This window comes from Ammospiza nelsoni, chromosome 2, assembly GCF_027579445.1.
Source record: "Ammospiza nelsoni isolate bAmmNel1 chromosome 2, bAmmNel1.pri, whole genome shotgun sequence".
In the NCBI taxonomy this organism is placed as follows: domain Eukaryota; kingdom Metazoa; phylum Chordata; class Aves; order Passeriformes; family Passerellidae; genus Ammospiza; species Ammospiza nelsoni.
In genome coordinates this window covers 89,866,756-89,881,050 of record NC_080634.1, presented here as the reverse complement: position 1 = coordinate 89,881,050, position 14,295 = coordinate 89,866,756, and the positions used below count along the sequence as shown (strand labels likewise).

Sequence of the window (14,295 nt, the reverse complement as noted above, 5' to 3'; positions counted from 1 at the left end):
GCATATTTAAGAGATTGGGCACAGGGGAAGCAGAACACTTTAGGCACTAGGGCAGTGTTTATTGTGGTTACAAACCAGCTTAGAGTACAATGAATTCCCAGGTCCTCGAGCATTAGCACTTGCTACCATAATCTCTAGATTCAGGAGCTGGGCTTTAAGACTCTAGTTTAGCCAAAAATTCCATAGAAAATAATTCAAACTGTGCCTTGCAAAAGAAGCACTGTCAAGGGACTTAGAAAAAACATTTTTGACTCATTAAATGTTGGAGAATAACACTGCTATTTTATCTTTATATATACACATAGGCATGTTAAGAAAGGAGGGGAGAGAGAGATCACACAGGATAATCTCAAATGTACAGTACTAGATTTGTGGACTCATAAACTAAAGAAAGAACCGGAGGAGATTTTAAAATGCTTGAAAGTAATTTTCATGAGCTACACTGCACAGAACTTTTTCCTTAAATAAAAATGAAGTGATCTACTTTCTCCTCATGATTTACTGCAAAACAGTGGCCAGCTGACTGATAATGGAAAGTGGCTAAGGTCTGCCTACCATTTTCAAAGCAGAGGTTATAAATTTCAGCCCCTCCCTTCTCCATGCAGCTTGCCAGCTTTCACATAACTTGTCAGGACTTTGTATCTCCGGAATTTCTCCTCCTCATTAAACTTGGCTGAAGTCGACCAGCAGATCCAAATAGTATTTGGTGGAAAAGAAGGCAGGACATGCTCAGAATCACCAAGAAGCCTCATTTCCTTAGGAAGTAATGATAAAAATATGGAATGCTGCAGAAAAACAGGAGGAGCCCACAGGCAGGTGCAGTTTATAAGAATACAATTAAACACAGTCAAGAGAGATTACATTTCAGGCAGATATATCCCCTTTAATATAAACAGAGAATTAATTCCCCTGACTTTGATCCTAATGCCCAAGCCAGATTTTAAAGTGTATCTCTGAAAGATAGCAGCTTATACTGGACCTGGGATCTTTTGGTTGCCTATGCAGACAGGAAGAATACTCAGCAGACCCGAGTTCAGCCTAGAAATGTGCTAAAATGAAAGCACAATGCTGTGTCACAATCCTTATTGGTTTCACTCAGCCCAAACTGGCAAGAGCACACATGCTCTAACACTGTATTGACAGGGCTGCCTTGTTAACCTTGAGTAGACAGTATGTCTGACTCACTGGGGGTAAATTGAGCTGTGCTGTGTCTGATAGAAATGATAAAAAATGCAGTCCCGTACTTTTTGCTATTACCTGCACACAAAACATTTGTTTCCCATCAGAACTCGAGCCTTGTTAGACAGCTGAGACAATCAGAGGTCAGCACTGGGGAAGGCAGCAGCAAATCACCTGCACTGAGGCCACCTGCACAAATGCTCCTCTCAGCTCACAAGAAATGCTCCATCACCAGAATTTGCACAGGTTATTATTGCTCAAATTCATGTTAGAGCAGGTATGACCTGTAGGTAAAATATCTCAGCTGTGAAAGCATCTGCATGCTACCCACATTAATACTAACAGTGGTGAAGGCTCAGAATCCAGGACACAGACTGATGCCAGCAGTCACTTGTACATATGAAACCATGTGTCATTAGTGACCTCTTTGTCATTGCTAACAGTAGGACTTCAGATGATTGCAGGTATCTAGCCTAATGACTGAAGAAAAACAGGCACAGTATTAGAGCATAAATGCATGAGTACTGCCCACCTGGACAAGTAACCGTGCCCAAGGATGGTAACAAGTTCACCTGGATGACTTAGTCTTTCTTTCTCAGTGCGTCACTGCAGCTGCACCATCAGACCAAAGGAAAGAAATTTAACAAGTTCAGACTTGTCCAAAGAGCTCAAGACTTGCAGAGAAATCTTCTTAATATGCAATCCTATTCTTCTGCCTATGGAAGTCAGCTGCAGCCATTTCTATTATGCTCCAATATTAAACATGTGCTCTCACATACTGATGAGCAGTAACAGATCTTGGTGCCACAGCTGAGGAGCATATCCTGAGCATCCTCTGCCGTGCTATAGCAGAATGTTATATGATTCTCTTAAAGCCAGGTAGGCAAAATTTTAAAGCCTACAACAAAGGAGATTCTTCTACACTGCAAACTACAGCAAAGTGCCCTTTATGTAACTGTAACTTCAGGTCGTGTCATCTAAACTACATTTCAATTTACAGAGCACTGGTAAAACATTTTCTGCTAGACAGGACAAGAACCCTGCACATCAGACATAAGCATACAGATGAGAAGGCAGAGTCAACACTGCTTTCTTTACATTTTATTCACATTGTGTTCCACAACCAACTTTGAGCAGGAAGCCACTGCCCAGCCTCAACTGAAAAAGCCATGCAACAGGAATCCTACTGAATGAGCACCATGAAACCTTTACAGCCAAAGCCCTGTAGCTGTTGAGAGGTGCTGCAAAGATGCCCTCGAGGATCTTCATGGCAAAAGGAACATATCTGTTTCTTTCAGCCTTGAAACAGCCTTGAAACAAAAGAAGCTTGTTAAAATACATAGAGAGGTATGCCCACAAAGACAATTGAGATGGGCTGTGCACGCAAAGCATCTTCCTCTCAGGTGGCAATCTTGCATAAGGAAAAAACATAGGTTGAAATAAGCATAGAGAAACAAGCATGTGTGAATGTTTTACATCCATTTTCTTCTCTGTCCTTTGTCAATTTTTCCCTCTCACACTATCAGTGCAAAGTTGCTGTTCACAGGGACACAGTAATGCAGAGCCTTAGTGCTCAACATCACCTCTCTCCAGCAGTATAATTTCCCAAGCTGCTTGTTAAGAGCCACAACTATTTCCCCTGATCTCAAACTGCCTGTGAAGCTCCCTATTCAGTTTCCTTGCAACTGCATCAAACCAGACATCCTCCCCTTTCCAAATAAGCTTCTCCAGCCTAACAATCTTGCTAACCCCTGAATAATCAGATGAAGAGAGCAGAAGTTTGCCCTTTATCCCAACTGGTGCCAGCACTGCTCCAGGAAATTTCTTGGGTTGAGTCCAGAAATTGAAGCTCTGACTTAAACCAGGTGTTAGATGTGTCTGCCTCGCTGGGAGATAAAGTCACTGTTCCTTGTAAGGACAAAAGGCTTTTCGGAGTTAAATGTCACTCTACTCTGTTAGAACTATGAGCTGGCAATCCAAGAAATGTCCCAGCCACCGAAGGGCAGGAGTGTTGTGACATGTTTGGCACCCCTGCAAGGCTCTGTGCCCTGCCCTCGCCCCGAAGATGGACAGGACCACCTCTGCCTGACCCAAACAGGAGCCTTGCAGAATAAAAAGCAGCATGGAGCTGCAGCAGAGCCCAGTCCCACACAGACACCAGCACCCAGGGCTGAACCTCCTGGCATCAGATCCATGGAAAAGCAGGGGGAAAAACTGTGCCAAGCTGCTGGGTAAGGGCAGAGGTAGGTGAGGGATCTCAGTTAAAGAAAAAAATAGTCAATTATACAAATGCTCTGCAGTTCACCAAAGGCTGCCCTACTGGCTGCAAGACTATTGTAGCTCTTTTTGACCTCCCCCAAAACCAGATGTTACAGCTCAAGGGACCACTCTGTCCAGCTCTGTTTTCCTCTGAACTGTAATATATAATTCCCAGCAACTTTTTTTTTTTTTCCTTAACCTAATCCCTAGAAGAGATCAGAGGTTAATCAGCTTCAGGAGAACTGGACAGCAGGGCTGTCAAGATTGTAAATAGCTTTCCTTTTTTTTTTTTCTTTTCCACAGAACACTTCTTTATTTTGCCAGGTAACTGTTTAACCAAAGACTGCAAAATGTTGTGCAGACTAGTAGCAAGCAATCTTTCATTGCAGGGACAAGCAAGCAGAGTGCCAGTACTCTCCATGGAACAATCTGGATTTTTAGGACCCTTACCAATTTCCCCCAATTCACATTAAGAAGAAGTGACTCCTATGAAACACTGGAAGGCCACAAACTTTTGGTAACTCAGGTAACTTCAGGTTTGCTTTGGCTAACTTCACAGTAAGTACGGCCCCAGACTGGTACATAAGTACTTTATCAGGAGGCTGCACTAAGCCAGATAAAGCCAGGTAAAAGCACTGCATTCATATCTCTACACTACAGGGATGGCCCCTATTCAGCTTCTCTAGGCTGGCTTGACCCAGTTCTTTTGCACTGGGCCACAAGGGTCTGTATTTCCCAATCTTCCAGAGTGAGCCATCAACTTTTTTTATTATTCCTTCTTCAAAGAGATTGAAATCCATGGATTGTCTTTGAGTTTTCATGGGGAAAACAAGAACATAATATTGCAAACTTTTGGTTTGGCTTATTATGTCATTTTTTCCCTCATTTTGTCAGCTAGTTTATGTGGGAACCCACGTTTTTATCTAACAGCAGTTTTTCTGCAGACTGCTTTGAGATGTCCTATGGAAAATGGTTGTCCTATGGAAAACACATGATTGTAGTTTATGTAGTTTATCTTATGGCCATGTGTGCTGTAAGATACAGACTCACAACAATCCAAGTGACTTTCCTATTGCAACAGAAATGAGAAGTCAGCAGAGCAAGGAAGATGGCAATGAGTAACTCAGGGAACCTTTCCTGTCTAGTGTGGGAGATGTGCCATGTTTCTCTGCAGGCCTGGAGGCTTTGGTCTGAGGTTGCTAACTTTTCTGCAGAGGACACACAGAAAGAGCAAGACAGGCAAGCTCTAAAAGCAATCCAGCTTCTTTCATAAATCAGCAGGATACAGTATCCAGTTGTTTACTTAGCATAATTTTACACAGACTAGATTGGACAAGTCATGAAACACTGGGCACAAGAGCTGAGAAATGCTGCTATTAAAAAAGGCATGCGGAAAACTTTCCCAAGGGATGCCAAGAGCGTGTGTGGGAAGAGGTAGGAAGGAGAAGCAGCAGCGTCAGGGGTTATAACAAACAGAAGAGAAGCAATTGTGTTTTTCCCTCAAAATCAGTTACTAAACTTTTCAAAGAGAAAAGCATTGCTGGAAGTGGAACACAGGAGCAACCCTGGAAACAGCTGTGCAGCTACAAGGAAAGGCTCCAAAGCAGTTAGAGCAGAGTCAGGCTTTAGGGTGTAATGCAAGTTAACAGCTTGGATGCAGGCAGATTTGCCAAGTAAGCTCTGCTAAGGTTTTAAATGCTATTTGCTTCACAAGAAAACAGATTCTTCTAAGTAGACAGGGACTGCTAAATCTTGGGAGTCATGGTAATCTGACGATGATGGAAACCTAACAGCGTGGTCAGTGAGTGGAAGGGATCAACATGGACTGCACACCACCTTCTCCAAACTAATGTCATAAAAGGAACTGAGACCTTACAATAGAAAGATTAACAACAGACTACATATAATGCCTCCCTCACAAGAAGCATGCAGCGTGAGATTCATCCTACGTATGCAGATTTTGTAAAACAATTTTTAAAGCACACATATGCCAATAGCTTGCGCTGTTCCCCTTTTACAGTCATTGGGCTCATTGCAACAAGGAATAAGGATAGCTTTCCATTGATGAAAACTGGTGAGGTTTTTGGTTTTATTTGTTCTACACTCCAGTGAAATTTTTTCAGCCTACATGCACTGCAGCTTTCCCCTTCAAAAGTGAAAAGAAGGCATACCTGTGCACCATTCTGTAGTGATACCTATAGATCTTTAGGTCTTACAGTTCCATTAGCGTTTGCTTTAGGGCTGTAGAACTCAAGATCAGTAAAGATCCAGTCTTCTAAGTATTTTCCTTATTTGTTTAGAAGGGAGGAAATTAGAAGAGGCAGGGGAGTTTTATGCACATTGACATCCCCCAACATTTCAGGCAGCAGAACTAACTAGTCATAATTTATTCAAAGATCAAGCTGATAGGCTTCAGCCCACCTCCTCTTCTCTCATCCTTGCCACCATTCTTTTCAAAATCAAAATCTAAAGAGAAAACCACAAGAAAAGATAAGAAGGATGAAGAGCATTTCCACAGTGCCATGTGCACTCCAGAGTTGTAATATTTCTTCCAATGCCTCGAGTCAGAGGTTATAATACCTCATTTTCTTCATGCCAACCAAAACATTTTAAAGAAAGCCTTTACTCTGACTTTGACATCCCTCCTGTGTGGATGATCAAAGCTTTACAGCCCAGAACTGACATAACTTCACTGATCCTGAGCAATGTGTGAATTGCAGAATCATGGCCTTGAAAACTGAAAATCTGGGGTGTGCCCACAGAGCATGCCAATACATTAGGTTTTCTAATTTGTTAAGCATTTGGCAAAACAAGCACTGGATCAGAGGTATCCCAGAAGAAAGGAAGTCTTGTGTCTGTTCTCAGTTCAGGTTGGTCAGAATAATCAGATATCCCCCATGGCACCGCTTGAATTTATGCAGAAAGGCATAACACTGCCAATAAAACATGCACATAGGCACAAATCACCTACAGCTTCAAGCAACCACTCATCAGAAAACCACAATTTCAGTTTTGTGAAAGTTTCCACTCAAGCCTCTTTCTCCATGGGCCTGGATACGGTATTACCATTAGCAGTTCATCTAACTGTAGATCTTAAAGCAGGCAGAGAAGGTGAATTTTGGCTGTGGTTCTCTCAGCATTTCTTTTGGAAGAGTGCTAATGGTGGAAGTCACTGCCCTCTCTGTCCCCATGTTCACTCCTCCCACTGTCCCCATAAGTTGTGGTGAGCTAGGACCAGGATGGACCCACACTGTTTGCCAGCAAAGGAGGTGTTCATGAAACAAACCCTTGAGGAACTGGAGCTATGGCTCGAGGATATGGCTCTCTGGCAGAAATATCAATTTGAGCTCGAGGATATGGCTCTCTGGCAGAAATATCAATTTGAGCTACACTGCCCCTTCTCCCTGATGGCCAGACCGGATCTTTTCCAGTGTCATGCCACCTTCTTCATAGCAACCACACCAGAGTTTGCAACATCATGTGCTGAACTCAATCATGAACCAATCCAGGCTATAAGTAACCAGGGGAAGGAGAGGAGTAAGGGTATTTTAAAACTGGAACTAGAGCCTGTTCACTGATCCAGGTCACCACCTGACCCCAAGGCAGCTGTGCCTGCACAAGTGTTGGGAAACAGGCAAGGAATCAGTGAGCAGGGCTGGACAAGAACATCCTGCAGCCACATCTGCCACTGAGAAAATGGTACATGCAACAGTATCACCCGTCTGGCGTTAAAAGGTGGAGCTGAGTTAGTACAACTTGGAAGAATTTATGCATTTTTGTCTCTGTGAGCTCTTTTCTTTGAAGCAAAAACACATGAGCTCCCCTGGTAGGAATGACAATGCTTTTAAGCTGCATGGGGCTAGCTAAATCTCCAAACTCCTCCCTCCTTCATCCCCTAAAAAAGCATTGTACTTATGAGGTAAAAGACAGTGCCAATATACAACTTGCTTTTCAAAACCAGACAAAAATTACAGTAAGTTTCAAAACTTACTCCTCCAATATGAACTTAGCCATACTAAAGACAGCATTTTTCAACTGTTTTCTTTTTTATGTGCAACCTCTCTATTACAACTGTTTGTGATTAATACATGCTATTAAAAACAGAGGGTGTGCAATAGAGCCAATCTCAGTATTATGGAAGAAGCCATTGTCATGCACAGTCCAGCAAGCTGCCCTGTGTAAAACTGCTGCACAGATGAAAACATTTGCTGTGCAAAGAACATTCACTGTGGGTCAATGTACCTTCATTCCTCTTTGTTTTCTCTGCTTGTTAACAGCAGCAAAAAAAGCATTGCCTCCTCATGAAGGCAGCCTTTGAAAATCTTCAGCTGAAAATTGATCTTTATCAAGCCATCCAACAAAAAAGGAATCTAGCTGTTGGCAGACACAACAGCTGAAGTTAGAGAGCAACAGTCACACTGCGCATCGATCACTAGAGATTCAGAGACAAGACTGAAGCCTTATCAGTTGACCTAACCCTGTCTCTTGTTTTCCTTCTCTCCTGCCTGTTTACCCATTACACCTCACCACTCATCCAGGACCTTGTGTCTAAGGCCATTTTTACTTGCTGCACCTATACCCATACTAAGCTATGAAATATTCTGCAGCAATCTCCTTGCAGAAGTTTTGCTTGCTATAACCATCCTGGCCAAAGACCCCCTGCTCTCTACAATATACATACATTAATGTTATTCTTCCCCCTGGGTAAGACTGAGGAGCTCAGAAGAATATGACAGTTTGAAAAGGCACAACCTCTCTCCAGAAGAGCAGTATCAGTCAAGCTTTGCAGATATCACATGGGAGTATCTCATCCAATTTTAAATTTGAAACTGTTAATTTGTGAATGGAACTCTACATACCACAGAGTAACAGGGAGAGCCCATGCTTTCTTCATCTGTTTTGAAAACTTAAACTGATTGCTTTTTGAACAGCATAAACTGCAAGATGCCCAAGGATTCAAATACAGGCATATATTTTTTATTTCTTTGACTGGGTTAATTTCCCCTCTTTCCCATCTAAAGCTCCACAGTAAATCCCCATGGGTCAGTTACTATAACTACTTTACATTGCTGAATTCTGTTAGCAATCTGCTCATCATTCCTGCAGATGTTTCTGCTTTTAGGCTTCTTGGAACTACAAGGGACTCATTCCTTTGAATAAACATATGCCCTTTGTAGGCTGCAGATGTACCAGGAAGAACACTGTCCTCTACAACAAGCAGACACCTCAGCTTCTTCTTTGGTAAAAGCAAGATGTTGCTTTTCAGAGAAAACAAGTGGGAAGCAAGCAATCTGAACCGTTTCCCCCTCTTCTAAGAAATTTCTGAAAAGAGAGTGCTACATGCACCCAATATGCCCTGGGACTGGACAATGCAATTTTTGGAGGCAAACGCCCCAGCACACAGGCACAGAGAAATCTCAGGCAGATGGACTGGAGAGGTCAGGTCCTGCAAGCAGAGAGCAAACATTCACATGCAAGGACCATGCCTTTCAACAGAAATGTGATGAAAGCCTTATACCATCTCATGATTAAATTTTACACAGTTGTTAATGAAGCAGAAGGTTCTTGTACTCACCTCAGTAACATCCATGACCTTGATGGCCGCCAGCTGACCCGTTTTGACATGGCGACCCTGGCAAGGGAGAGAGAGAGAGAACAGTCAGCACCAGCATCTCACCCATCCCCTTCAGCTTACACAGAGCAAAACACTTGGACAAGAGTTACAGTCATTGGGTTTTCCCCAGCAATGATACTTCCCTTCTGATACTTCCTAGGAAATACCACAAAACCTCTAGATAGCTAAAACAACAATAACAAATATAAAGTGTTCCTCTTCAAATTTTAGCACCCATTTTTTTTCTCCGCATTAAAATGATTATCAAGTACAAACAGGTTATATTCACAGCTTCCCTTCTGTTTACTTTAGCAAAGCTCACTGTCAGTAATGATAGCTTATTATGATGCCAGAATAAATTCCACGTGTTACATGTTTTATTTAGGTTCATACTAGGTATGAACCAATACCTAGTACCTCGGTGAAAACATGCTTTACCTAGTAAACATGGTTAGCCCATGATTAGGGCTTAGGACATTTCTCACTGGTTTGGTCTTTCCAAGTAAAAAACATGGGGTTTCTGCAAGGGATGCATCAGACCTGCAAGAGCTCTCTGCCTGTCTCAAAAAGGCCAGACAAGAACGAGACGTCATCTCCCTTCAGCTGCGCCACAGTACAGGAACAGTTCCTCAGTACAGCTGGAGCTGAGTTAATAGATCCCAGCTCCTGCAGCAGGGAGCTCCTACCCTTCCTTCCTCTGCCTCCTTCCAGCCTCCTGTCACATATTTCTCCCAGGAGCACTGAGCTCCTTCTGGCACTCATTGTATCATGTGATAAGCTGATTGAAATCACTAAAATGGCAGAAAGTTAACACAGAAAAAGCAAACTGTGGGGTGGGGCAGGGGATTGCAGTCCAGGAAATTAAACTGGTTTGTTCTGCAGTGAAAACAGAGCTGGAGCCAGCAGGATGCAGATCACAGGGCTGGGAGGCAAGCTGCATGGCAGGCCCCTCCAGCCCTGGTGGGCTGTAACTCGCCTCAGCTGACTTCTAACAAAAGCCTTTTTCTCTCCAGTGTATGTTTACATGAGGTAGAGACATCAATTAGCTGTTGTGTACTTTTTTCCCTAAACAAGCACTTAGAAATGGTCCCAATATTGGTATTTTCCAGCTCTCCACTGTTACACTGTTACACTCAGCAGTGTAACACCCAGCAGTCTATCCTAAACCAGTCAAACAGCCCAGGCTCCCAACCATCTTTCCCAAGCACCATCTCCAAATGTTCTTATCTGCATCAGTCAAGCTCTCTAGCAACAGGTATGCCCATTAAATGTCGTCACTTTTATCACAAACAACAATAAGAACACAATTGACCATTTAACTGAAGTCACAGTTCCTTTATTTCTCTCCCCACCAATTTCTGAGTTTCCTAGGCAGAAATCTACATGATGGACATGAATAGTGTATTTTTTGCCTGGACTAACATTAACCTCTTTACAGGGTCTTTTGAGACTGGCACCCCAGAACTGAAGCACCCCAAACCACTAGTCTCTTTAGAGAAATCCTGACCCCTTCACACCTTATGATGCCCTCCATGGAGGTAATGGCCAGGCATTGTTGGTGCATTCAAAAGGACGAAATACTGCAGAATTCACTGCCTCAGCCTTCTTCCACAACTCTTCTTGTGCTTCACTCTCCCCCTTACTAACCAATACACGTGCTTTCTATAAATACATTACTGTGCTCAGGCTTTGCTTGCTCTGTAAACTGGCTTTACCACAGGCATTTCTTTTTACAGCTTGGTCTCAAGCTGGTTTTGATTCTGAAATAAAGTTAGGGGTCGTAACGTGTGCAGCAGCCAACACTGACCTCACCTTGACCTTACTACTTCTTGAACCAAAGTCTTTCAGCAAGCCCAGGAGATTTCCAACTCCAATTTCCCACCCTCGATGTCTGCCTAATGACAAAAGCCTGTGGTCTTCTCCTCAAGACTTACCATCCCACAAGGAAGGAGGGGAAAATGGCTTACACTGAGGTGGAAAAATGCCTGCTCTCAGCTCTGCCCCCATTTTCCACAGCTTTGTGGAAGGAATTTGAAAGCCCAAGGACATGGGAAATACAGTTTTAGGTACAAAAAGAATATGCTAAAGATAACAGAAACAAAGACATCTCTGAAGAAAAAACCCTCACAACACTAAGGAGGTCTGAAGAGAGAAACTTTTTTTAAAAAGCAGTGAAATACAGTTCCCCATTCACTGTGCAGCAAAGTGGAGGTGCTAAAATGGTGGCAGAATACACTCAAGCAGAAAATGTGGCATGCAGAAGAGCAAAGTAGCAGCACAGGATGCCATTTTCATGGAATTTTTACTCTATTTGTCTTTTTAAATCTACTAACTACTGGTGGGCTTGCTATTTCCAGAGAGACACCTAAAATTTCCCAGTACTCAACTTCACAGCTTTTCTGAAGTCAGTGTTCCTCCCTGTGAGACTGGCCCACTCAGGATGACTAATGTGCACCAGCCCTGCCACATTTCCCCTGCAGCTTTACAGGATCCTGCTGGTGCCTCCACGAGTGTCCCTATGCAATCTGGGGCCAGCTACAGCAGAACCCAGCCACTGCTCATGTTTCACTTTGCTGCTTCTGGGAGGGGAAAAGCTTCTACATAACCCTCCTAAGGGACTGGAAGCAAGGGAACTGCAGAGTGTGGGAAGTGTGGTCTGCTCAGTATCCCAGACCAAATTTAAACCCTGGTCACTTCAGAATATTGTTTAAAATTACTCCAAATACCCTTTTCATAATGTATGGAGCACTCATACTCTAAAAATCTGCAACATATGGGGAGGAGGAGGGATGGCCTGCATGACATTAATTTATATGAGAGAGGTAAAAAAGACATTTGAAGCCACATTCTTTTCATTAAAAATATTTTCAGAGGGCGGGAAAAAACAAACACCACAAGCACAGCATATAAGCATGAGCAGAGTATTTGTTTGTTTGTTTATTTGCTTAACAGCTCTGCTCAAGAACAGACCTGTCAAACTATTAGCATGCTGGTATAATTTTGCTTGCAACATGAAATGGCTAAGCATTCCCATTTTGGAAACCAATCGTCAGATTTTCACGGCCAGCTTTTGCTTTGGAAAAACTTGTCAGTGTTAAAGAGAATAATAATAAAATTGCAATGTGGTTGAATGTGAAGAAAGAACTGCAGAAATCATAGATGGGAGAAACCCTCTGAACTCAATCTCCTGGGATTAAAATTTATTTAAATTCTGCTCACAGGGCACTTTACAAATGCAGTAACCATCAAGGCTCCATCCAGACACAACACCTCAGCAACACCTCTCCACTGGGATAGCATTTTTCATGCAGAATGAGGCCTCTGCTTTAGTGCAGTGTGGACACATGGCCCCTCAGGGCATCCAGGCATCCCCATCCCCATGGCAAGGCAGAGCTTCTTGCAGCTGTTTCTCCAGGCAAATTGTTAGCAATTACCATTCAGATATCTGAAAAGCTCTGCAATATTGCAAAATGCAACCCATGCTAACTGAAAACAGCAGGTTCTTAAAATACTGCTAGGTGCCAAATATCAGAGGCTGAGGATCACAAGGTACTGTCCCACAGCCAGAATGCTGTGTGGATATGAAATGTGCAATGAAGACAACAGCAACCTAGAAGGATCTTGCTAAGCATAAGGCGACAGTCTCCAGAGCCAACACAAAACCTGTGCAGAGGTTTCTTCAAGCAGTGGCACAGCAACAGGTAGAAAAGGCTCCCTCATCCTGGGAGTGAGAGTTTGCCTCTTACTGGGTTTCAGCATGGGAACCACAAGAAAACATCAGCACTGTCAGCTTGTCCCCATGGAAATGAGCCTGCCAACACATTCCCTTCATTTAGACCACATAAAGATTTTATTCACCAAAATTTCTGAACTATTTCTTGTTTCTTACACATTCTCCCCACTTTTCTCTCCCTCATTTCACGGCTCTATTAATATTAAAGCACTTGGTTTATCCTCCCAAGTAAGCAGCCTAAGAATATTTTTAAGAGTGCTACTTGTACCACTGCATTTTTAAATGGCCTGTTGGGATGATCAAGCCAATGGAATTGAGATTGCCAACCTCAAATCTTGTCCTCTTTCTTCTCATGCAGATGACTGCAAGTTCATACACATAGAGCTGTAGTTCTTCTCATCAACACAGCAATACTGCAGCATTTAACTGGATCTTAAACTGAATCCACTACTTAAGCACATTCCTAGTCATGTCTGATAGCAATATGGTGTTTATTTCTCATCTCAGTGGGCTTTATGCATGTTGAAAAGCAGAGGGGCAAGGGGAATCCGTGGTAGACTGCCAAGATCTGCAGAACATAATAAATTTCAAGTCTTCCCACACCCTCCAAGTCAGTTAATACACCTACTTCTTGCCTCTTTCTTACTTTGCACACGTTATTACTGTAAAATTTTTAGTTTAGAGAAGTTCATAGGCAAGCGGTGTTATGTGCTGTTTTTCATGGTGCTCTTTTTCTCTTGTGCCTAAATGTTGTCAAAGAACTATGCAAATTAAGTGCAAAAGAAATCAGTTAATTTACCTCTTTTCCCCACCCTACCTTCCCCAGTTACCCAAGATATTTATGTCACAGCAACATATTCTCCTACTAACACAGTTTCAGACCTGTGGATTAATGTGCCTCTGGGAGGCTGTTCCTGGAAGCCTGCTCCCCAGCTAAATGGCATGGAAGCAGCATGTGGGACAACATCACACATTAAGGAAGGAATGCACCATTTGTGACTCATTACTTGCAAGTTTGGATTATCCTGTGCCCTGTACACAATTAAGTCTTTGGTAAACTTCTCCCAGCTCCCAGTACTCTATGCTGACAGTTGCAGAAAGAAGAGGAATTGATCTACAAAAAACAAACGAACTACTAATCCAATTTCAGTTGCCACACTGCACACAGAAGCAGCAGATTTAGACATGCCATCAAGTGAAAATACCACAGCACCACCTCTTAGCACTGAGGGCTGTACAATGCCCCGATGGCAAACATAACTTTCCATTTCACTTCTCATTCAGTTGACTCTTAACTCCTACCAGCCTGAGGCCACAGGCCATGAAGCAATACTCTGTTATTGGGTTGCACGCCCCAGTGCAATAAATGATAACTTATTATTCCAAGGCATGTTTACCATCAGCTCTTTGTGTCACTTGGCAACATATAAAGCTGTAGACTGATCAACTTTGCATTGTGAAAACTTGGACTCTACGTGGCATTTTTTTTCCACCCCCTGAAAAGATCAGG

The 14,295-nt window shown here is 42.8% G+C and overlaps 1 protein-coding gene across 9 annotated transcripts in view; it reads right to left on the bottom strand.

Annotated features, from left to right (window-relative positions):
- Positions 1–14,295, bottom strand: part of MAP4K4 (mitogen-activated protein kinase kinase kinase kinase 4) — a 162,915-nt gene that overhangs the window by 74,841 nt on the left and 73,779 nt on the right. For all 9 annotated transcript variants that reach the window (XM_059466320.1, XM_059466324.1, XM_059466319.1 and 6 more), the window contains exon 3: positions 9,014–9,070. In XM_059466320.1, coding sequence (XP_059322303.1) covers positions 9,014–9,070 — 57 coding nt within the window. The remainder of the gene's footprint in view (positions 1–9,013; positions 9,071–14,295) is intronic.